This window comes from Tachyglossus aculeatus, chromosome X4 (assembly GCF_015852505.1).
Source record: "Tachyglossus aculeatus isolate mTacAcu1 chromosome X4, mTacAcu1.pri, whole genome shotgun sequence".
Taxonomy (NCBI): Eukaryota; Metazoa; Chordata; class Mammalia; order Monotremata; family Tachyglossidae; genus Tachyglossus; species Tachyglossus aculeatus.
Window position 1 is genome coordinate 18,970,256 of NC_052098.1, and position 22,528 is coordinate 18,992,783.

The 22,528-nt window shown below is 44.7% G+C and overlaps 1 protein-coding gene across 1 annotated transcript; it reads left to right on the top strand.

The window, feature by feature from the left end:
* The first annotated feature begins 2,531 nt into the window (after nucleotides 1-2,531).
* On the top strand, nucleotides 2,532-22,094 carry MLANA (melan-A). The gene is made up of 4 exons (XM_038770123.1): nucleotides 2,532-2,608; nucleotides 16,864-16,960; nucleotides 18,637-18,753; nucleotides 21,813-22,094. Exons 1-4 carry the CDS (start codon nucleotides 2,532-2,534, stop codon nucleotides 21,879-21,881), a joined length of 360 nt encoding a protein of 119 aa, XP_038626051.1. The 3' UTR covers nucleotides 21,882-22,094.
* Nucleotides 22,095-22,528: the final 434 nt, after the last annotated feature.

Sequence of the window (22,528 nt, forward strand, 5' to 3'; positions counted from 1 at the left end):
AAGTTTCAAAGCATGACATCACTGTGTGCAAAGTACTGTATTAGGAGCTTGGGAACATACATTATAATGTAATAATGTTATTTATTAAATGCTTACTGTGTGCAGAGCACTGTACTAAGCGCTGGGATAGTAATGATAATTATGGTATTTGTTAAGTGCTTACTATATGCCAGGCACTGTACTAAGTGCTGGGGTGGATACAAGTAAATTGGGTTGGACGCAGTCCCTGTCCCACATGGGGCTTGCAGTATCAATCCCCATTTTACAGATGAAGTACCTGAGGAACTGAGAAGTGAACTGACTTACCCAAAGTCACACAGCAGACAAGTGGCATAGCCAGGATTAGAACCTTCTGACTCTCAGGCCTGTGTTCTATCCATTATGCCAGAGTCTACAGATGTGAATTAGATGCAGTCCCTGTCCCCGGGTAGTTTATAATCTTGGGGATTTGAAGAGCTAAAGGATTTGTCCCAATTTGGGTTTTTTTTCAACTCTGCTTGGAAATTCAGAGTTTGCTGGAGCCTGCAATGAAGATGGAAATCCAGCCCAAAGCATTGCTAAGGTGTAAACAATGGTTTTGAGTCCCCACAGCTGGAAAGCCCTGGCGGCCTTGGCTCCATTTCCATCTTGGGGCCAATGAGCGACCCCTCCTAACATCAGTGAGCGCTTGGTACAGTGCTCTGAACACAGTAAGCACTTAAAAATACCAGTCATCCATTGGTGGATCCTTTATTTCACTGCTTTGATCCATTTGCTTCGAATGGTCTACTGGGTGGCGATACATATCTGTTGCATATTTGGGTGACACAAGCCCTAGCTTTCTGCCACTACAGCTAGGGCCCCATATCTTTAAAACTGAAATCTGGCAACCCTAGTTTTATGGATTTAGGGGTGGACTTTATCAGTCTAGACTGTGACTAGACTGTGAGCCCGTTGTTGGGTAGGGACTGTCTCTATATGTTGCTGATTTGTACTTCCTAAGTACAACAGTGCTCTGCACACAGTAAGCACTCAATAAATATGATTGAATGAATGAATGAATAAATACGATTGAATGAATGAAATAATAAATACGATTGATTGAATGAATGAATGAATGAATCAGTCCCAATAGAATTGAGATGTCCCTGGACTGATCATAACCTCTTTCTCTTTCCTCCTAACCTTCCTGCCTCATTCCTGCAGGATGGAAACCCTCAGGACAGATCTGTTCCCCAAGGGCAGGCATGATGACCTGGAAAGCACCTCAGGTTTCAAGGAAGCCCTGAAGCAAGATGGTGGGATTTACCATGCATCAGGAGCCAGAATTTCCTCCCATAATAGGAATAGGGAATAGGAATAGGAATAATAGGCCTCCTCCAGGAGGCCTTCCCAGACTGAGCCCCTTCCTTCCTCTCCCCCTTGTCCCCCTCTCCATCCCCCCCATCTTACCTCCTTCCCTTCCCCACAGCACCTGTATATATGTATATATGTTTGTACATATTTATTACTCTATTTATTTATTTATTTATTTTATTTGTACATATCTATTCTATTTATTCTATTTTGTTAGTATGTTTGGTTTTGTTCTCTGTCTCCCCCTTTTAGACTGTGAGCCCACTGTTGGGTAGGGACTGTCTCTATATGTTGCCAATTTGTACTTCCCAAGAGCTTAGTACAGTGCTCTGCACATAGTAAGCACTCAATAAATACGATTGATGATGATGATGATGATAATAGTTCACTGCAATTCACAACCCAATGAAAACCTGGGTGGGTGGGGAAATGAGAGTGGGAAGCAGCATGGCCTAGTGGAAAAAGCACAGGCCTGCAAGTCAGAAGACCTGAGTTCTAATCCCGGCTCCACCACTGGTCTGTTGGGTGACCTGGGGCAAGTCACTTAACATTTCTGTGCCTCAGTTTCTTCATCTGTAAAATGGAGATTAAATTCTACTCCCTCCTACTTAGACTGTAAGCCTCATATGGGGCAGGGACTGTGTCCAACCTAATTATCTTGAATCCACCCCAACGCTTAGAACAGTGCTTGACACATAGCAAGCGCCTAACAAGTACCATAATATGAATCGTTATTACCAAATGTGACAAGTGCTGGGACCTCAAGTAGCTTACAGTCTAGTGATGGGAAAGTTATGTGGAGCAGAAGATTTGGGAGGGAAAATGAGGAATTCAGTTTTGGACATGTTGAACTTGTCACCGGAACTGTGGAGATATCCATGTAGAGATGCCTTGGAGGCAGGAGGAAAGTACAGTACAGAGAAGGAGAGAGGTCAGGGTTAGTGAGGTAGCTTTGAAAGTCAATAGCATAGAGGTGGAAGAGAAGCCACATGACCTAGTGGAAATGATATGGGCCCAGGAGTTAGAGGACCTGGATTCTTATTCTGGCTCTGCCACTTGCCTGCTGTGTGACTTTGGGCAAGTCCCTTAACTTCTCTGGGCCTCAGTTTCCTCAGAGGGAACCCTAATGTTACCTACTTTCATTCAAACCTAATGTCACCTTTCTTGTCAGGTGCCATAGAGTCTGATCCCACAAGATGCCAACCGGAAATTCCTACTTCTCGGATGGCTACCTCAAGAGAAAGGAGGGATATTCCTATATTACACCCGAAGAGTAAGTTTAAAACTAACCTAAACTCAAGTTTCTAACAGCATTTGGGCAGTGTTTGTGTGTGTGTGGTGGGGTCTCAACTTTACTTAGTGATCCAAGACCATGGGTACATTATAACAAGAAGAACAATTTCCCTAGTGACTTGTCATGGGGCTGGGTCATGTGAGAGATGTGAAACTCTGATTTGTCACAATGCTGTTTGGTTATGTCCCGAATCAAAGGGCTATTTTCAGCATCCCATGACCTTCCTTACCTCCCTAAGCCTGTCAAACAGGCTTGGGCTAACTCTGGAGGGTCACAAATTCTGGATCCTTCTTCTTCTTAGCTAGATCTGCATCCTCAACAAGAAGCATTACTGGGAACCTACTCCAACTCTATAACTTCAGAGAAACACAACCACCTGAAGGTGTTCTGGGTAGTTGGCTTGAATTGGTTCTGGCCATTTTGAAACTGGAGGCACTTTGAAGTCCTACTTCAAAGCACTTGGCTCATGACACCAAAGCTTCTGCCTACAGGAAGATTTCTAAGAAGGAGGCTCTTGTTTCTGTCTCACCATGTGTGATGTCCGATAAAATCCAAAGAAGATAGGACATAGAGTCCCTGAATAGCTTGGTGACTCCAGACAGCTGAATGAATTTTTAAAAACTGAAGCTCCAGATATTTTTTTTTTATCAAGAAGCCACATGCTTGCTGTGTGACCTTAGGAAAGTCAACTTCTCTGGGCCTCCGTTTTCTCATCTGTAAAATGGGGATTCATTACTTGTCCTCCCTTCCCCTTAGACTATGAGGCCAGTGTGGGACAGGGTCTGTGACTGACCTGATTGATTACATTGTATCTACCCCAGCACCTAGTACAGTGCTTGACACATAGTAAGTGCTTAACAAATAGCACTATTAATATGACAGAAGCAACAGAAACCATTAACTTCAACAGTTCTATACCATCCAAATGCCTGTATTTCTGGTAAGATCCACGTTAGTCTAAAGAGAAGGATAAAACCTTAAGAAAAATCATCCAGGATATTCATAAATTCCGAGTCCAGCACCTACGGGATTCCATCATCACTCAAATGTTGAACTGAGACCAGGCTCGGTAAATTTGCTGATGATACTAACTTGGGCAGGGTTGAAGTTGAATAGCTGAGAAAGCTAAGAAGGAGACTTAGCTGCCTTCAAGCACAAGACCACTGAGAGCTGAACAAGAGAAAGTAATCTTAAATTAAAGCAGAAGAGGCTTCAGCTGGACATAAAGAACTTCAGGATTACAATGGTGCCAAAACACTGAAATGAGTTGCCAAGGGAAGTTCATAATGGTAATAATAATAAATGTGGTATTTCTTAAGCCCTTACTATGTGTCAAACACTGGGGCAGATACAAGATAATCAGGTCCCACATGAGGCTTACAGTCTATGTAGGAGGGGCACAGGTATTGAATCCGCATTTTGCAGATGAGGGAACTGAAGCACAGAAAAGTTCATTCATTCATTCAATCATATTTCTTGAGTGCTTACTGTGTGTGGAACATTGTACTAAGTGCTTGGGAGAGTACAGTATGAAAATAAACACCTTCCCTGCCCGTAAGTGAAGTGACTTGCCCAAGGCCACAGAACAGACAAATGGACTAGAACTCGGCTCCTCTGACTGCCAGGCCTGTACTCTTGCCACTAGGCCATGCTGCTTCTCAGTTGTGATGTCTTTATCCATGAAATTCTTAATAAAAGGCTTAGACCCCTAGCTGCCTGAATGATGTAATTATTCACTTTCCTTGAAGCAGGGAGCTAGCTAGACCTGATGTAGTCTGTCTAAGGTTTCTCTCAGCTCTCATTATATGATTAGTACAAAAATACGCTAAAGGACTCCCTCCTCCTCCCCCGACATACATACCTTGTTGTCGATGTAAACACAATGGGGACAAAGCCCTGAAGCTTTTCAAAGACCTTGTTTTCCCTAGCAACACAACACTCAGCCTAGATCAAAAACCATTCTCTTTAGAGAATAGGCAGTGAGAGGGAATAGAGAAAGAAAAGGAGCAAAATAAAAGGCAAATGCAACTCCTCCAGAGCTCTTACCACAAATCAGAGCCCCACCCTCACATGGAGAGGTTTTTTTTCTTGCCTCCAATTTTTCCCTTCTGTTTGCTTAGTGTGGTGCTCTGTGCACAGAAAGCGCTTTAAAAATAATATTACTACTACCACAAACTCTCTATTGAGGAGTTTTCCCTACGGCTGATACTAAGACCTTCAAGCTTTTAGGCATTTCTTGATCCTTCTCCCAGATAGGTACATTTATTTCTTATCCCAATTCAGATAAGATGAAATTGCAGGTCTCCTTTAAGTTTATATTACACACTCTCTTATTTGCTATGCAGTAATGAGACATCCTTGAACGTGGAATCATTATGTATGTAATTATAGCCTATTGCTGTTACGCATCTTTAATCAACTATAATAAATAGAGCATTAGGGCAGAAATGAGCCTGGAAGGTTGAAGCAGTTAAAAAAGCTTGCCATAGGGGTATAGAAGGAGTGGCCATAGATATTTTGGATGAGAGCAGCAAATGACTCGGAGGCTGAGGATCAAGTATACCTGTTTTCAGTAAATCACACTTCATTCCCTTTCCTCACCTTAATTCTTCTCCAACCCTTAATTCATTCAATCGTATTTATTGAGCGCTTACTGTGTGCAGAGCTATACTTCAGGGAGCCTTGTGGTCTCTGTCAACCTTTCCGTGACAGCTGCTTCTAGCTCTCTGTGGGCAGGGAACATGTCTACCAACTCTGTTATATTGTACTCTCTCAAGCACTTAGTACAGTGCTTTGCACAGAGTAAGTGCTCAATAAATACAAGTGATTGATTCAACTTGACAGTGCTTCATGCAGGCAGGTCAATCAATCAATCAATCATATTTACTGAGTGCACACTGCAGGCAGAGCACTGTACTAAGTGCTTGGGAGAGTACAACAGAGTTGGTAGACACATTCCTTGCCCACAATGAGCTTACAGTCTAGAGGGGAAGATTACAGTCTAGAAGTCATGCCATATCCTACCCTAGATTCTGATTCACACTGTGGCCTCCTCCTTAGTAATGCCTCAGTAGGAGGGGCTGGTAAAGATTCACTTCAGATGAAACCTAACTCGAATTCTGCTACCTGGTGGCCCCATGCCCTCCCATCGTCTTGGCACAGAGCTACTTGATGCCTTCCCAATCTCTTGGAAACTGCCCATTTTCCTAGGAAATCAGTTTGCGATTGTTAAGCAAATCAAGGGCACTGGCAGTTTAATATGATGAAACCTTTTGCTAAGTTGAGATGCTGGTGCAAAGAGGAGAGGTTCAAGAACATTAGGAACTGGGGGGCTTTTGAAGAGAACTGGAACTGATAGGTCTCTACCTGAGCCAAAATGACACCTAGCTGCTGGCTCTAAAAAGGAAAAAATGGTAGAATGCTTTTAAAACAGCACAGAGAAGCTGGTGAGTAGGAAAACCTGGGCCTGAGACAGGAGGGAGGTGGTTCCAGGACAGTGTGGGGCTGGGGAAAATTCAATGGGGCACTCAAGCTCAATGGGGAGGGCCCATTCGACTTCCCATCAAATAGGGAAACTGGCAGATGAGAGGAAACATACAGAAGACAAAGCCAAAATATTCGCATATTTTTTGGGCCTCTAGACATACATGTCGGGTGCTTATAAATGCTTGTCTGTGGAAAAAGTTTATTTGGTCAGCCAATTTATTTCGGGTATCAAATATACAGCAACAGGGCTTTCTTTCAAAAACATTCCCAAGTCTCTACCACAAGGTGTCACCCCAAATTTTATCCAAAGCCTCTTTACATGTAATATGCCTAAAAATGGCTGTTGGCAAAAGTTGTTGTCATGTGTATCCCTTGAGAATAGAGCTTTAGGACTTTCTTTTGAAAGTATCCCCAAGCTCGTAACCACAAGGCATCTAAGGAGGCTTCATTTCAAAATAAATGTAATTCGTTATGCTTGTGGAGGACACCAACTTAAAGTGGGTAAATGCTAGAAGCCTCAAAACTAGTGAGGCTCTTGATACACTGGCACTGATGGAGGTAAGAAGACCAGTGGGTTATGTTGCTTGCTGAGCTATAAGCTCTAAAGGAAATTCTGGGAAGGGCGGATAATTGGGGGTGTGGCACTGCATGTGAGGGGTGGAATAGGCAGTAGTAACATAAAAATCTTACCAAGCAAGAAGAGGAGGATGAAATTCCTGTGGGGAGAAATTCCATGTAGAAAAAAAAGACAACTCAAAAATATTGCAGTAAAATGATATTATAGACCAGGGAGGGAAATGTGAACAGGAAATGTTGACTGAAACTGGGGAAGCTGCAAAACTAGCCTCAGTAATAATAATTCTCACAGGGAAAAACTGAATAACTCATCTGAGGAAAACTGGAAGTAAAGTTTGTGGGGAGGGTAGATTATCTTTCTGGAACAACTAGTCTAGAAAGGTACAATATGGACTTACCCCACAATAAAACTGGGTCACATTCCTGGAAAACGTGGTTATATCATGGGGTATGTTTGCCCACAGACTTACGTGCAAATAGTCAGTTCCATTCCAGAACCAGACCCAACGTGACAGCCGAGGCCTACAAAATCTTACCGCCTATAGCATCATCTTTGAAAATGAAGGACAGCTATATATATATATACACATATATTCAGGTAAGTAGGTAAGCATCACAGGTAAGTACTACAGCAGCAGTCAGAGCCATGAAAAATGGCCCAGCACCTGGTCCTGAAGGCATACTCGTCGAGATCTAGAATCACGGGAGGACACTCTGCTTAAACACATAAACCTGTCCTCAATGCATGGAAAATGGAGTTGCCACATGATCTCAAAGATGTCACTATCACCGCCATCTTCAAGAAGAAAGGGGAAAGATCAGATGGTGGCCATTATGAGTGCATCTCCCTACTCTCCATTGCTGGCCAGATTCTAGTCAGAGCATTCCTGGACGATCGGCTACTGAAGGATATCATCGGTCAAAAGATTCAGGAATCGCAGCGGACGGAGCTTTTGCAGCACATCGGATACACTATAAGTGTCGGGAACACCACCAGGACCTCTACACCATTTTCATGGTCCTGACCAAACCATTCGACCGCATTAGTTGATTTGGACTCTGGAAACTGCTTAGAAGCAGCATGGCCCAGTGGAAAGAGCATGGGCCTAGGAGTCAGAAGGACCTGGGTTCTAATCATCGCTTATCTGCTTTGTCACCTTGGGCAAGTCACTTTGACCTCTCTATGCTTTAGTTACCTCATCTGTAAAATTAGGATTAAATCCTCCTTCCTCCAGTTTAGACCATGAGCTTTATGTGGGACAGGGACTGTGTCCAAACTAATGATCTTTTATCTACCCTGGCACTTAGTACAGTGCCTGGTACATAGTAAGCGTTTAACCAGTAGTATAAAAAAATGTGGCTGCCCTGGAAAGTTCATCAGGGTTCTGAGAACGGTGTCCAACTTGATGATCTTGTATCTACTGCAGTGCTTAGTACAGTGCTTGGTGCACAGCACTTAATGAGTGCCATTATCACTGATAGATACAATTACTATTTCATGAGGGTATAACTGGCCGGATAAAGAGCCCAGAGTGCTCTGTCTGAGCCATTCTCCTCTTACAATGGATACAGCAGTAGTGTTCATTCATTCATTCATTCATTCATTCATTCATTCATTCCATCATATTTATTGGGCCCTTACCGTGCACAATGCACTGTACTAAGCGCTTGGGAGAATATGAGTAGTCATAGTGGGCCTGGTCCTGTTCCACTTGTTCTATGCAGCCATGCTAGAGAATAGTAGTTATGGTATTTGTTAAGTGCTTATTATGTGCCAGGTGCTGTATTAAGTGCTGGATGCCACAAGAGACCTAAACGCAGGTGTTAGAATCCATTTCCTCTCCTCTGGGAAACTCTTCCAACTCAACCAACCATCAGACACCCTCCACAGTCCTAGAAACAGTCATTCAAGAATTGCTTTGGCAGCTGACTGTGCCCCAGAGGCACCCACGCAAGGCGACATGCAAATCATTGTGAACCACTTTGTCAAATCAAGCAGGTGTTATGGGCTGATGATCGGTCTAAAAAAATCGAGGTGGTGCATCAGCCCACACCAGGAAAATCAAATACACAACCAAAAATCTACACTGGCAACGGAGACCTAACTGGTGGCCCAGAATTCAGTTACTTAGGCAGCGCACTGACCAACAATTGACAAGGAAGTAGTAAATCAAATCAAGAAGACTATCACGTCCTTTAGGAGACTGTTACATAGAGTGTTGTGGCAGCGTGTTGTTATTAGGTTTCAGCCCAAACAAAGGGACTATAGAGGTGTCCAAGTCTTCTCTATGGCTGACCTGAACTATCTGTTTTTTATTGGTATTTATTAAGCGCTTACTATGTGTCAAACACTGTTCTAAGCGCGGGGGTAGATACAAGTGAATTAGGTTGGACATAGTCCCTGTCCCACAGTCAAAGGAGGATGTAGAACAGGAGAACTGCAGCTCAGAGAAGTTACACTTGCCCAAGGTCACACAGAAAGCACTCGGCAAAGCCGAGATTAGAACTCAGGTCCTCTAACTCAGAGGTCCAAGCTCTTTCCTCTGTCGTGCTGCTTCCTCCAGGCGGTACATTGATGGGCTATGTTCAACATAAAATGGCAAGATGGGACCACAAACAACAAAGTCTTATAACGAGGACAGTCGCCCAGCCTCAAAGCTTTGCTCACGTCAATACAGCTGCAGCGCATGGGACGAACGAGGAGAATAGGATATCGAAACAGCTGCTGTTTGGAGAGCTGAAATTGGGAAACTGAAAGAGAGGGAGACAGAGGAAACATTTTAAAGACAAAAGTAAAATAAAGCCTCAAACAATGCTGTGTCTCAGGAGAAGCAGCATGGCTCAGTGGAAAGAGCACAGGCTTGGGAGTCAGAGGTCATGAGTTCTAATCCTGGCTCCCCCACATGTCTGTTGTTTGACCTTGGGAAAGTCACTTAACTTCTCTGGGCCTCAGTTACCTCATCTGTAAAATGGGGATTAAGACTAAAAGCCCCATGTGGGACAACATGATCACCTTGTATCCCCCCAGCACTTAGAACAGTGCTTTGCACATAGTAAGAGCTTAACAAATGCCATTATTATTATTATTATTAACCGGGAGTCAAATGCCACAGGCAGACCAGCGTGGCGCAATGCGGTTAAAGAAGGAGCAGCTCTAGTTGAACAGAAGCTTCATAAGGATCAAGAGACCAGAAGGCTTTGCAGCAACAAATGTCAGCCTAGGAAAGGTCGGTGTTTGTGTGTGCACAGTGTGTTTAGGACTGGGGGTTCCGCATTCCCCTTTCCAGCTGCACGTGCACCCATATAGTAACTTCACTACCACTAGCATCTTCTTCAACACGTTGGATAAAAAGCTTTTTAGGTAAGTAAACTTGCACCATAAATTGCTCCCCATTCCTTACTTCCTTAATCTCTCTGACCCCCTCCCTTCTCATGCTCCCAGTAGCTTTTCTGCCACCCCTTTCCTCCACCATAAACTTGCCTATCAAACTGTAGTCTTCCCCTTTCCTGTGCTCTGGTGGGTTTTTTTTCTCTTTTCAAACATACCATAGTGACAGCTACTGCTCCAAGATGGTAGTCCACTACCTTACTCCCCCGCCAACCTTTCCTCTTCCCACTTTTAGTCCTGTGTCCTTACCCCGGCCAAACCCATGGGAGCAAGAATATAGGCAGAGGGAAGGATAGAGAAGCAGCATGGTCCTGTGGAACAGACCACAGGCCTGGGAGTCAGAAGACCTGGGTTCTCATCCCGGCTCTGCCACTTACCTGCTGTGTGACCTTGGGCAAATCACTCTACTTCTCTGGGCCTCAGTTTCTTTACCTGTACAGTGGGGATTAAATACCTCTTCTCCCTCCAATTTAGACTCTGTGGGACATGTAATAATAATAATAATAATTGTGGTATTTGTTAAGTGCTTACTATGTGCAGGGCACTGTACTAAGCACTTTCGTAGATACATGGTAATTCGGTTGGACATGGTCCCTGGCCCATATAGAGCTCACAGTCTTAATCCCCATTTTAGAGATGAGGCACAAAGATGTGAAGTGACTTGCCCAAGGTCACACAGCAGACAAGTGGGGGAGCCAGGATTAGAATCCAGGTCCTTCAGACTTCCAGGCCCGTGCACTGACAGGGACTGTGTCAAACCTGATAAATTTACCCCAGCACTTATTACCTTGCTTGGCATTTAGTAAGCACTTAAATACCATTATTATTATTATTATTGGTAGTAGTAGTAGTAGTAGTAGTAGTAGTAGTCTTGAGAGCATCTTGAGAGTGGATTGTATGACCTTCCTTCCTTCCTTCTCCCATCCTGCTCTAGTCTTTCCCTGATCCCATGAGTTTGACTAAGGTGGGGAGTTGGAACCGCAAACAGGAAAGAGGAGAGAGTGGTGGTGGCTAGAAGCCTGTTCATTTGGCTTGATGTGACTGCTGCCTTTAGGAAGTAGCATGGCTTAGTGGAAAGAGCACAGGCTTGGGAGTCAAAGGTCTGCCACTTAGCTGTGTGACTTTGGGCAAGTCACTTAACTTCTCTGTGTCTCAGTTACCTCATTTGTAAAATGTGTATTAAGACTGTGAACCCCATGTGGGACAACCTGATCACCTTCTGTCTCCCCCAGTACTTAGAACAGTGCTTGGTACATAGTAAGTGCTTAACAAATACTATCATTATTATTATTATCAGAGGCCATGGTGTTATTTTGGTAAGTTTAAATAAAAAGAAGAAAAATGCTGAATTGAGTGAGGAGATTGTCCAAACAAGGGATAGGGGACAAGTCATTCATTCATTCATTCAGTCGTATTTATTGAGTGCTTACTGTGTGTAGAGCACTGTACTAAGCGCTTGGGAAGTACAAGTTGGCAACATATAGAGACGGTCCCTACCCAACAGCGGGCTCACAGTCTAGAAGGGGGAGACAGACAACAAAACAAAACATATTAACAAAATAAAATAAATAGAATAAATATGTACAAATAAAATAAATAGAGTAATAAATACGTACAAACATATATACAGGTGCTGTGGGGTGGAGAGGGGAAGGAGGTAAGATGGGGGGATGGGGAGGGGGAGGAGGGGGAGAGGAAGGAGGGGGCTCAGTCTGGGAAGTCCAAGGTGGAGGGGTGACAGGAAGCTGACTAGGAACTGGGGTGGGTGGGGAGGGAGCCAGACAATGAGAGGTAGGTTCAGAAAAGGAATTGGCTTGCCTGCAGTGATGGGGAGTAATGTCGTTGGCGGAGCTTACATATGCTGGGGCAAATCAGCAAATAGTGTAGAATACCTCTGAGGGCTATCCATATTATGGGGAAGTCATAGCCCAGAGCACTTACCCTGGATTTTATTGTGACTTGTACTGGAACTGATGCAGAAGGTATATGTGGGAAGAACCACTTTGCAACAGTGAGCTAACATGATTTTTTGTAATGGTATTTCAATGCTTACTATGTGTCAAGCACTGTTCTATGCGGTGGGGTAGATATGAGTTAATCAGGCAGGATACAGAGCCGGTCCCCCATGGGTCACACAGTCTAAGTAGGAGGGAGAACAAGTACTGAATCCCCATTTTACAGTTGAGGAAACTGAGACACAGAGAAGTTAAATGAGTTGTCCAAGGTCACACAGTTAGGCAAGTGGCAGAGCTGAGATTAGAACCCAGGTCCTCTGACTCCCAGCCCCATGTTTTATCCACTAGACCATGTTGTTGCCCATTGAACAGTCTACTGGGGATATTTGAAGCTCAAGGATGGTGGAAATTTTTGCTGTCCTTACATCACAAGGACCAATTATCGGTATAGGAACCCTTATGTGATCTTGGGCCACTCTTTAGGGATTCTTGAAATCAAGACTACATTACCATGCTTTGGGTGTGCTCTGAAAGTTTCTATCTTCTAGAGAAGCAGCGTGGCTCAGTGAAAAGAGCCCGGGCTTGGGAGTTAGAGGTCATGGGTTCAAATCCCAGCTCTGCCAGTTGTCAGCTGAGTGACTTTGGGCAAGTCACTTAACTTCTCTGTGCCTCAGTTACCTGATCTTTAAAAAGGAGATTAAGACTGTGAGCCCCACATGAGACAACCTGATCATCATCATCATCATCATCATCAATCGTATTTATTGAGCGCTTACTATGTGCAGAGCACTGTACTAAGCGCTTGGGAAGTACAAATTGGCAACATATAGAGACAGTCCCTACCCAACAGTGGGCTCACAGTCTAAAAGGGGGAGACAGAGAACAAAACCAAACATACTAACAAAATAAAATAAATAGAATAGATATGTACAAATAAAATAAATAAATAAATAGAGTAATAAATATGTACAAACATATATACATATATACAGGTGCTGTGGGGAAGGGAAGGAGGTAAGATGGGGGGATGGAGAGGGGGACGAGGGGGAGAGGAAGGAAGGGGCTCAGTCTGGGAAGGCCTCCTGGAGGAGGTGAGCTCTCAGCAGGGCCTTGAAGGGAGGAAGAGAGCTAGCTTGGCGGATGGGCAGAGGGAGGGCATTCCAGGCCCGGGGGATGACGTGGGCTGGGGGTCGATGGCGGGACAGGCGAGAGCGAGGTAGGGTGAGGAGATCAGCGGTGGAGGAGCAGAGGGTGCAGACTGGGCTGTAGAAGGAGAGAAGGGAGGTGAGGTAGGAGGGGGCGAGGTGATGGACAGCCTTGAAGCCCAGGGTGAGGAGTTCCTGCCTGATGCGCAGATTGATTGGTAGCCACTGGAGATTTTTGAGGAGGGGAGTGATATGCCCAGAGCATTTCTGGACAAAGATAATCCGGGCAGCAGCATGAAGTATGGATTGAAGTGGAGAGAGACACGAGGATGGGAGATCAGAGAGAAGGCTGATGCAGTAGTCCAGACGGGATAGGATGAGAGCCTGAATGAGCAGGGTAGCGGTTGGGATGGAGAGGAAAGGGCAGATCTTGGCAATGTTGTGGAGCTGAGACTGGCAGGTTTTGGTCATGGCTTGGATGTGAGGGGTGAATGAGAGAGCGGAGTCGAGGATGACACCAAGGTTGCGGGCTTGTGAGACGGGAAGGATGGTAGTGCCGTCAACAGAGATGGGAAAGGGAGAGGACAAGGTTTGGGAGGGAAGACAAGGAGTTCAGTCTTGGACATGTTGAGCTTTAGGTGGCGGGCAGACATCCAGATGGAGATGTACTGAAGGCAGGAGGAGATGCGAGCCTGGAGAGAGGGGGAGAGAGCAGGGGCAGAGATGTAGATCTGGGTGTCATCAGCGTAGAGATGATAGTTGAAGCCGTGGGAGCGAATGAGGTCACCAAGGGAGTGCATGTAGATCGAGAACAGAAGGGGACCAAGCACTGAACCTTGGGGAACCCCCACAGTGAGAGAATGGGAGGGGGAGGAGGAGCCTGCAAAAGAGACTGAGAAAGAACGACCGGAGAGGTAAGAGGAGAACTAGGAGAGGATGGAGTCTGTGAAGCCAAGGTCAGATAGCGTGTTGAGAAGAAGGGGGTGGTCCACAGTGTCAAAGGCAGCTGAGAGGTCGAGGAGGATTAGGACAGATCACCTTGTATCCTCCCTAACGCTTAGAACAGTGCTTCACACATAGTAAGCGCTTAACAAATGCCATCATTATCAGCCAATACCCTCACGACAGTCATGGTGGCAGTGAGAACCTGTAGCCTATTATGAAATCTAGCTTAATAATACATTCAGAGTATCACACGCACACACACACACACACACACACAAACACACACACACACACACACACACCCCACCCCCACGAGCCTTGTGTGGAGGCCTGAGTAGAAAGCCTGGAATGGCAAGAAGGAACAGCAGGGGAGTGGAGTGGGAAGAGGAGGAATTGGAGTGTAGCAGTGTTTCATTTTTGTGGAGCTCTGGATCACTTGGAAAGATCCCAGGACTCCTTACAGTGTAAATTCAGCCCGCAACCCTGGTGTAGCCCGCAACCTTGGTGTCATCCTCGACTCCGCTCTCTCATTCACCCCTCACATCCAAGCCGTCACCAAAACCTGCCAGTCTCAGCTCCGCAACATTGCCAAGATCCGCCCTTTCCTCTCCATCCATACCGCTACCCTGCTCGTTCAAGCTCTCATCCTATCCCGTCTGGACTACTGCATCAGCCTTCTCTCTGATCTCCCATCCTCGTGTCTCTCCCCACTTCAATCCATACTTCTGCTGCCCGGATTGTCTTTGTCCAGAAACGCTCTGGGCATGTTACTCCCCTCCTCAAAAATCTCCAGTGGCTACCAATCAATCTGCGCATCAGGCAGAAACTCCTCACCCTGGGCTTCAAGGCTGTCCATCACCTCGCCCCCTCCTACCTCACCTCCCTTCTCTCCTTCTACAGCCCACCCCGCACCCTCCGCTCCTCTGCTGCTAATCTCCTCACCGTACCTTGTTCTCACCTGTCCCACCATCGACCCCCAGCCCACGTCATCCCCTGGGCCTGGAATGCCCTCCCTCTGTCCATCCGCCAATCTAGCTCTCTGCCTCCCTTCAAGGCCCTACCGAGAACTCACCTACTTCAGGAGGCCTTCCCAGACTAAGCCCCTTCCTTCCTCTCCCCCTCGTCCCCCTCTCCATCCCCCCATCTTACCTCCTTCCCTTCCCCACAGCACCTGTATATATGTATATTTGTTTGTACATATTTATTACTCTAATTATTTATTTATTTTACTTGTACATATCTATTCTATTTATTTTATTTTGTTAGTATGTTTGGTTTTGTTCTCTGTCTCCCCCTTTTAGACTGTGAGCCCACTGTTGGGTAGGGACTGTCTCTATATGTTGCCAACTTGTACTTCCCAAGTGCTTAGTACAGTGCTCTGCACACAGTAAGCGCTCAATAAATACGATTGATGATGATGATGATGATGATGATGATAAATTTCCCCCCAAAGTGTGAGAAGGGTAGAGAAAGGGCAGAGGGAAATCCCTGGAGGGTACTTATCTCACTTTACACAACTAGGCTTCATTCCAGCTCAGAGGTACAGTACAGAAAACAGAAGTTTCCTCTATCCCTTCTTCCCTTTGTATTTGCAGCTGGGAGACAGTGGATATAGCATGGGCCCAGGAGTCAAAGGACCTGGATTCTCATCCCAGCTCCACCACTGCCTGCTGTGTGACTTTAAGCAAGCCACTTTACTTTTCTGTGCCTCAGTTCTCTGTGACTCAACTGCAAAATGGGAATTCAGTACCTGTGCTCCCGCCTACTTGGACTGTGAGCCCCATGTGGGACAGGGACTGTGTCCACCCTGATTAAATTGTATCTACCCCAGCACTTAGAACAGTGCTTGACACAGAAAGCACTTAGTAAATATCATTTAAAAAAAGGAAATAGGATGGACAGGAGAGAGGAAAGAAGTTGGAAGGGAGGGGAAGAGAGGAGAGGAGGAATAGGAATGGGGGAGAGAGATCAGACTGCAGACAATGATAATAATAATAATTACTATTATTCTTATTATTATGGTATTTATGAAGCACTTACTATTTGCCAGGCACTGTACTAAGCACTGAGGTGGATACAAGCTGATCAGAGAGGCAGGGAAAGACAAAAGGAGAGGAATTACAAAAATCCCAGAAACAGTTCATGTCTATCAGCTAGTTTTCAATATTTTTTTACCCATCTTCTTCCTCTGCAACATGTGTTTTCATCCAGCCCTGTACTATTCTAATTTAAGAAGCAGCATGGCCTAGTGGACAGGGCACAGGCCGGGGAGCCAGAAGGACCTGGGTTCTAATCCCAGCTACACCACCTGTCTGCTGTGTGACCTCGGACAAATTGCTTCACTTATCTGGGCCTCAGTTCCCTAATCTGTAAAGTGGGGATTAAGACAGTTAACTCCATGTGGGACATGTCCAACCTGATTAGCTTGTATGAACTCAGCACTTAGTTTAGTACCTGGCACATAGTAAGCATTTAACAAATACCTTAAAAAAATCGCCCATGGGTGCAACGCAAACAATTCGGAAATGTCTAGATAAGGCTTTAGAAGCTCAGGATGGACAAAAGAGCACTTGAAATTGAAGTGGCCTGGAATGGGAGAGGGTAGACAGGTATATCATTTGGAAATACTCACATGTCAAGTTGCTGGTGGACTGCTTACAAGCACAGAAGGGCTTCCCATTTGTTTTATAAACAACAAGATGAAGTATTAGCAAAATGAATTTTCATCTTTTGGGACAGGGCTGCAGGACTTGGCATCCTGGTGGTCATTCTGGGGCTTCTAATCTTGATTGGTTGCTGGTATTACAGAAGGCGCAGTGGCTACAAGATCCTGAAGGTAAGCAGCCAAACACATGCTTCTACTCAACACAAAGTGACCTGACAATACAGTTTTTCAAAGGAAAATACAAACTAAGATATACTTGTTTGTGACCTTGCCCCCCAAGCCAAGGAACTCACCAGCAAGTGAAAGTGTTCTCTATCACCAGTAACATCAAAAACAGCCACTCTGTTTCTGAGAAGCCTCAGGATCGAGGCTCACCCCTTCAAATAAGACTCCATCATCACTTCAAATATTAATTCAATCGTATTTATTGAGTGCTTACTGTGTGCAGAGCACTGCAGCAAGCTCTTGGGAGAGTACAACAACAATAACAATAATAATGATGGTATTTGTTAAGTGCTTACTATGTGCCAAGCATTGTTCTAAGACATGAGGTAGATACAAGGTAATCAGGTTGTCCCATGTGGGGCTCACAGTCATAATCCCCATTTTACAGATGAGGTAACTGAGGCCCAGAGAAGTTAAGTGATTTGCCCAAAGTCACACAGCTAAGTGGCGGAGTGGGATTAGAAATCACAACCTCTAACTCCCAAGCCTGTGCTTTTTCCACTAAGCCATTCTGTTTCCCGTGTCAGCAATAAACAGACACATTCCCTGCCCACAGTGAGCTTACAGTTGGGGGTGGGGAGTGGGGGGCAGGAGGCAGGCATTAATATAAAAATAAATAAATTACATATATGTACAAAAGTACTATCACATGTAAAGTGTGGACTAGGAAATGGTCCACAATACATAAGACAAAAATCGAAGGTGGAGATAAGGAGGATCAATCAATCAATCAATCATGCCATGGTATTTATTGAGCACTTACTATGTGAGGAGCACTGCACTAAGCGCCAGGGAAAATATAATACAGTAGAGTTGGTAGATATGTTCCCTGCCTACATAAGCATATAGACATTAAAATAATCAACCATATTTATTGGGCACTTGCTGGATGCAGTGCACTGTACTTAAGTGCTTGGGAGAGTACTTGGGCAAGTCACTTCACTTCTCTGTGCCTGTTACCTCATGTGTAAAATTCATTCAATCGTATTTATTGAGCACTTACTGTGTGCTGAGCACTGTACTAAGCACTTAATGGGTAGCGAGACTGTGAGTCCCACAAGGGACAGGGACTGTGTCCAACCTGATTTGCTTGATTCCACCCCATCACTTAGTACAGTGCCTGGCACATAGGAAGTGCTTAACAGATACAATATAACAGATTTGGTACGGAGCGAAGGAGGATGTCATGCACTGCGTGGCTGCTTCATAGCAACTTCTATCAGAGGGAAAGGGAGCGTGTCTGCCCACACTATTGTATTATACTTTCCCCAGCGCTTATCACAATGCCCTGCTCGATAACCACCACTGATTGATCGATGGACTGAGAGGAGATGGGGAAAGGAAATAGGGAGATAAGGAGGGGAAAGGGAGAGGAAGAAGAGATGGGTAGAGGGAGAGGAGAAACTTGGGTCCTAAAGAGGAAACACCCTACAGCAAGTCACTGACAGACCTGGACAAAATCCTCAAATACCGATTCCCACTCCTGACCATTAGACCACAGTGTCTCTACAGGGAGCACCAAATCAGTCACTCTCCAACCTACAGATCTTCTTTTTATTCGGTTTCTTTGAACCATTCTGCCACTTCTCCAATTACATAACTCCACCTTATTTACATTTCAGTACAAAAGCCTTCAAGCTGGCACTGGGAGTGCTTTGATGGGAAGATATCACAGTGAGGAAGGTTCTCCCTTGGACTGCAAAATGCCCTTTCCAGAAAATGGCAGCCATAGCCCTGTGGTATGTTGAAGTCCCAGATTTTGTTGTTTTACTGTACCATATTTTTTTAGCTCAAAATGGGTTAAAATAAACCAGAAATAAAATAAGAATAAAATAAACAGTAAAATAAAAACAGAAACGTTCACCTGAGTTCAAAACTTTTGACACTCTAATCTCCAGGCCACAAGGAGAGTTTCAGTTCCTGAAACAAGAACTCCAGAATAGCAGATTTTAAGCAGAGGATTTTTACCCTGAGTTTGTCAATTTCCCCCCATTTTGTAGTGGAAAAGTATTGGCCTTTTCCCACTGGCGTAGAGTCTCACCTAAGGAGGACAAAAAAAATCACTTTAGTTTGTTTTTCTATTTCCATGTGTTTATTTGTTAAAGCTGCTACTTGACAGGTTCAGATGGCTAAGCTACTCCTTGCCCACCTACCAATTTATTGTACTTTCTGCCCCAAGAGGGGACATGACCGGCAGGTACAAGAATCAATTCTCGGTCCTGATGTGTCAAGACTTGGGTTTATCTGTCATCCCTGATGGGAGGCTCCATCATCCCTGATGAGAGATTCCATCATCAATCATCATCATCCACAAAGCAGAGCATACCCATCAGTTTTGGCGTGACATTTGTAAACAAAATACTATATTTCCTCACATAGTCTCCTCCACTGACTTTTTGAGGAGAAAATAAAATATTACTTTTTTAAACAGCAGTAATTTTGACGGCTGGGGTAGGGAGACAAGAGGGTCAGAATTTGCTAATGATGCAAATATAGGCTCACACTTGGGAGATTCTTCAATCAATCAATCAATCAATGGCTGTTTATTGAGTACTTACTGTGTGCAGAGCACCGTAGTAAGCGCTCTGGAGAGTTCAATATAATACAGTTGGTAGACATGATCCCTGCCCATAAGGAACTTACAAGTTCACAGTTTACAACAGATTCTCCTCTACATGACACACAGGAGTTGTGCTGCTGGTTCCCAATGGTGCTCTGCTCTCAGCTCATACCAGCTGAGAATCTGGTTAGAGAGAATCAAGGGAGGGCTTATGCTCTCTTTTGATCTAGATTCATCTCTACCTTTACTTCTTGACCACCTTCAACGCCATCTAAGCTTGGTTTTATTGGCATTGTTCTCTCCTTGTTCCTCTCTTATTTTTCTGGCCATATTTTCTCAGTCTCTTCCACTGGCTCTTCCTCTGCCCCCCACTCTCTATCTTTGAATGTCCCCCAGAGCTCTGTTCTGGGTCCTTTTCTTGCCTAACTTTATACTCACTTCCTTGAGGAGAAAAACCAACTACTCCCATGGCTTCAACTACTATCTGTATGCAGGTGATTCCCAAGGTTCCTATACTAGTCCCAGTCCTTCTCCCTCTCTGAATTCTTGCATTTCTTCCTGCCTCCAGGGCATCTCTACCTGGATATCCCACCAATAACTCAAGTTTAATAGGTTCAAAACCAAATTAATCATCTTCTCTCCCAAATCTCTCCACATAATTTTCCCATCACAGTTGGCAACACCACCATCCTTCCCCTCTCTCAAGTCTGCCACCTAAGCATTATGTTGACTTGTCCCTCTCTTTCAATCCTCATATTCAGTCCATTGCCAAATCTTGCTGGTTCTTCTTCTCCAACCTTTCCAAGATCCACCCCTTTCTTTCTATCAAAGCAACCACAACTCCAGTCCAGGCACTCATCCTATTTTGGCTCAAACACTACATCCGCCTCCTTGCTGATATCTCTGCCTCTCTGTCTCTCCCCTCTCTGGTCAGCCCATACTTCACTCTGATGCCTGGATCATTTTTCTAAAACATCATCTTGCAAACATCTCCCTGCTCCACAAAAACCTCCAATGGTTTTCCATTCCTCTCAGTGTCAAGCAGAAACTCCCATCCACTGGGCTTAAAAGCATTCAGTTAGCTGTCTCTCTCCTACTCATCCACTCACTTCTCCCATTATACCCCAGTTCACACTCTTCATTTCTCTAAAGCTAATTTACTGGCTGTGGCTCATTCTAGTGGCTCATACCAGTGACCTTTTGCTCACATCCTCCTCCCCGCCCGGAACTTCCTCCCCTTTCATCTTTGACAGTCCACAGCTCTCCCCATCTTCAAAGCCTTTCTGAAATCACATTTCCTGCAGGAGCCCTCTAGGGATGAATTTCTAAACTCTCCTGCTTATATCCTCCCAACTGTCACTTAGGCACTTTCTCACCGCATAAGCATTCAAATACTCTCAATTTTCCTAAACATACCATACATATCCATTACATGAACACTAACTTGTATACGTCTCCTTTTCCTTACTTATTTTTATAAGAAGCAGCAGAGAAGCAGCATGACCTAAGGGGTAGAGCAAGGGTCTGGGAGTCAGAAGGATCTGGGTTCTAATCCAGCCTCTGCCACTTTGCTGTGTGACCTTGGGAAAGCCACTTCATGTCTCTGTGCCTCAGTTCCCCCATATGTAAAATGGGGATTAAGACTCTGAGCCAACCTGATTCCTTTGTATCTACCCCACTGCTCATATCAGGCAGAAACCCTCGGCTTCAAGGCTCTCCATCACCTCGCCCCTTCCTACATATCTATTCTATTTATTTTATTTTGTTAATATGTTTTGTTTTGTTCTCTGTCTCCCCCTTCTAGACTGCGAGCCCACTGTTGGGTAGGGACCGTCTCTATATGTTACCAACTTGTACTTCCCAAGCGCTTAGTACAGTGCTCTGCTCACAGTAAGCACTCAATAAATACGATTGATTGATTACAGTGCTTGACACATAGAAAGCGCTTAACAAATACCATCATTATTATTATTAATTTTAATGTCCTTTGCTCAAGGGAGACTGTAAGCTCCTTATGGACAGGGATTGTGTCTACTAAAATCCTGTTGTACACTCTTGAACACTTATTTCAGTGCTCTGCGCCTGTGCTCGAGAAATACTATTCGTTGATTTGTGAAATCTGTTTTTAGGAGATGGACATAAGGTCTTAGAATCCTCAGTCTGACATAAGCGATCATCATATAACTCACGTGTATGTGTTCGGTTGAGCAAATTCTCTTCCACTTCTGATCCTCATAGGTGCCTGATGCGCCACCAGCCTATGAGAAGGTCATCTCTGAGCGAGCTCCACCAGCCTATTCGCCTTGAAGCCCAGTGAAGGTTACTTTCATATTCTCGCTTTTGCTACGGTTTAGACCATCAGAAGAGCCATCTCTGAACCTGAAAGACAGCTATGTGTCGACACCTAATGTTCTGCCTTTGTAGCCTGCACTAGTCAAGTACAATATGCTTAGTGACGAAGTATTGAGTGCCATACTTTGCTCGTGATTTTCTACAAGCGCTCAGTTGTCAAGAATAACATACACGCCAATAAATGGTTGATGATAACCACAGCTAACTCCAGTTTATATGATTTACGGTGATATTTCCCCTAGACTGTGAGCTCGTTGTGGGCAGGCAATATCACTGTTTATTACTGTATTGTACTTTCTCAAGTGCTTAGTACAGTGATCTGCACACAGTAAATGCTCAATAAATATGAATGAATGAATGACAAGCAGATAAGTGGCAGAGCCAGGACTAGAACCCAGCTTCTTCTGACTCCCAGGACCATGCTCTATCCACCAGGACATACTGCTTCTTGGTGGTATGATGGAATGATGGTGGTATTTGTTAAGTGCTTCAGTGATTCATTTAGTAGTCTGGAGAACTTCAGAAATTCCTCCTTCATTCTGGCCAACACCCCCAGAGAAGCAGTGAGGCTCAGTGGATTGAGTACGGGCTTGGGAGTCAGA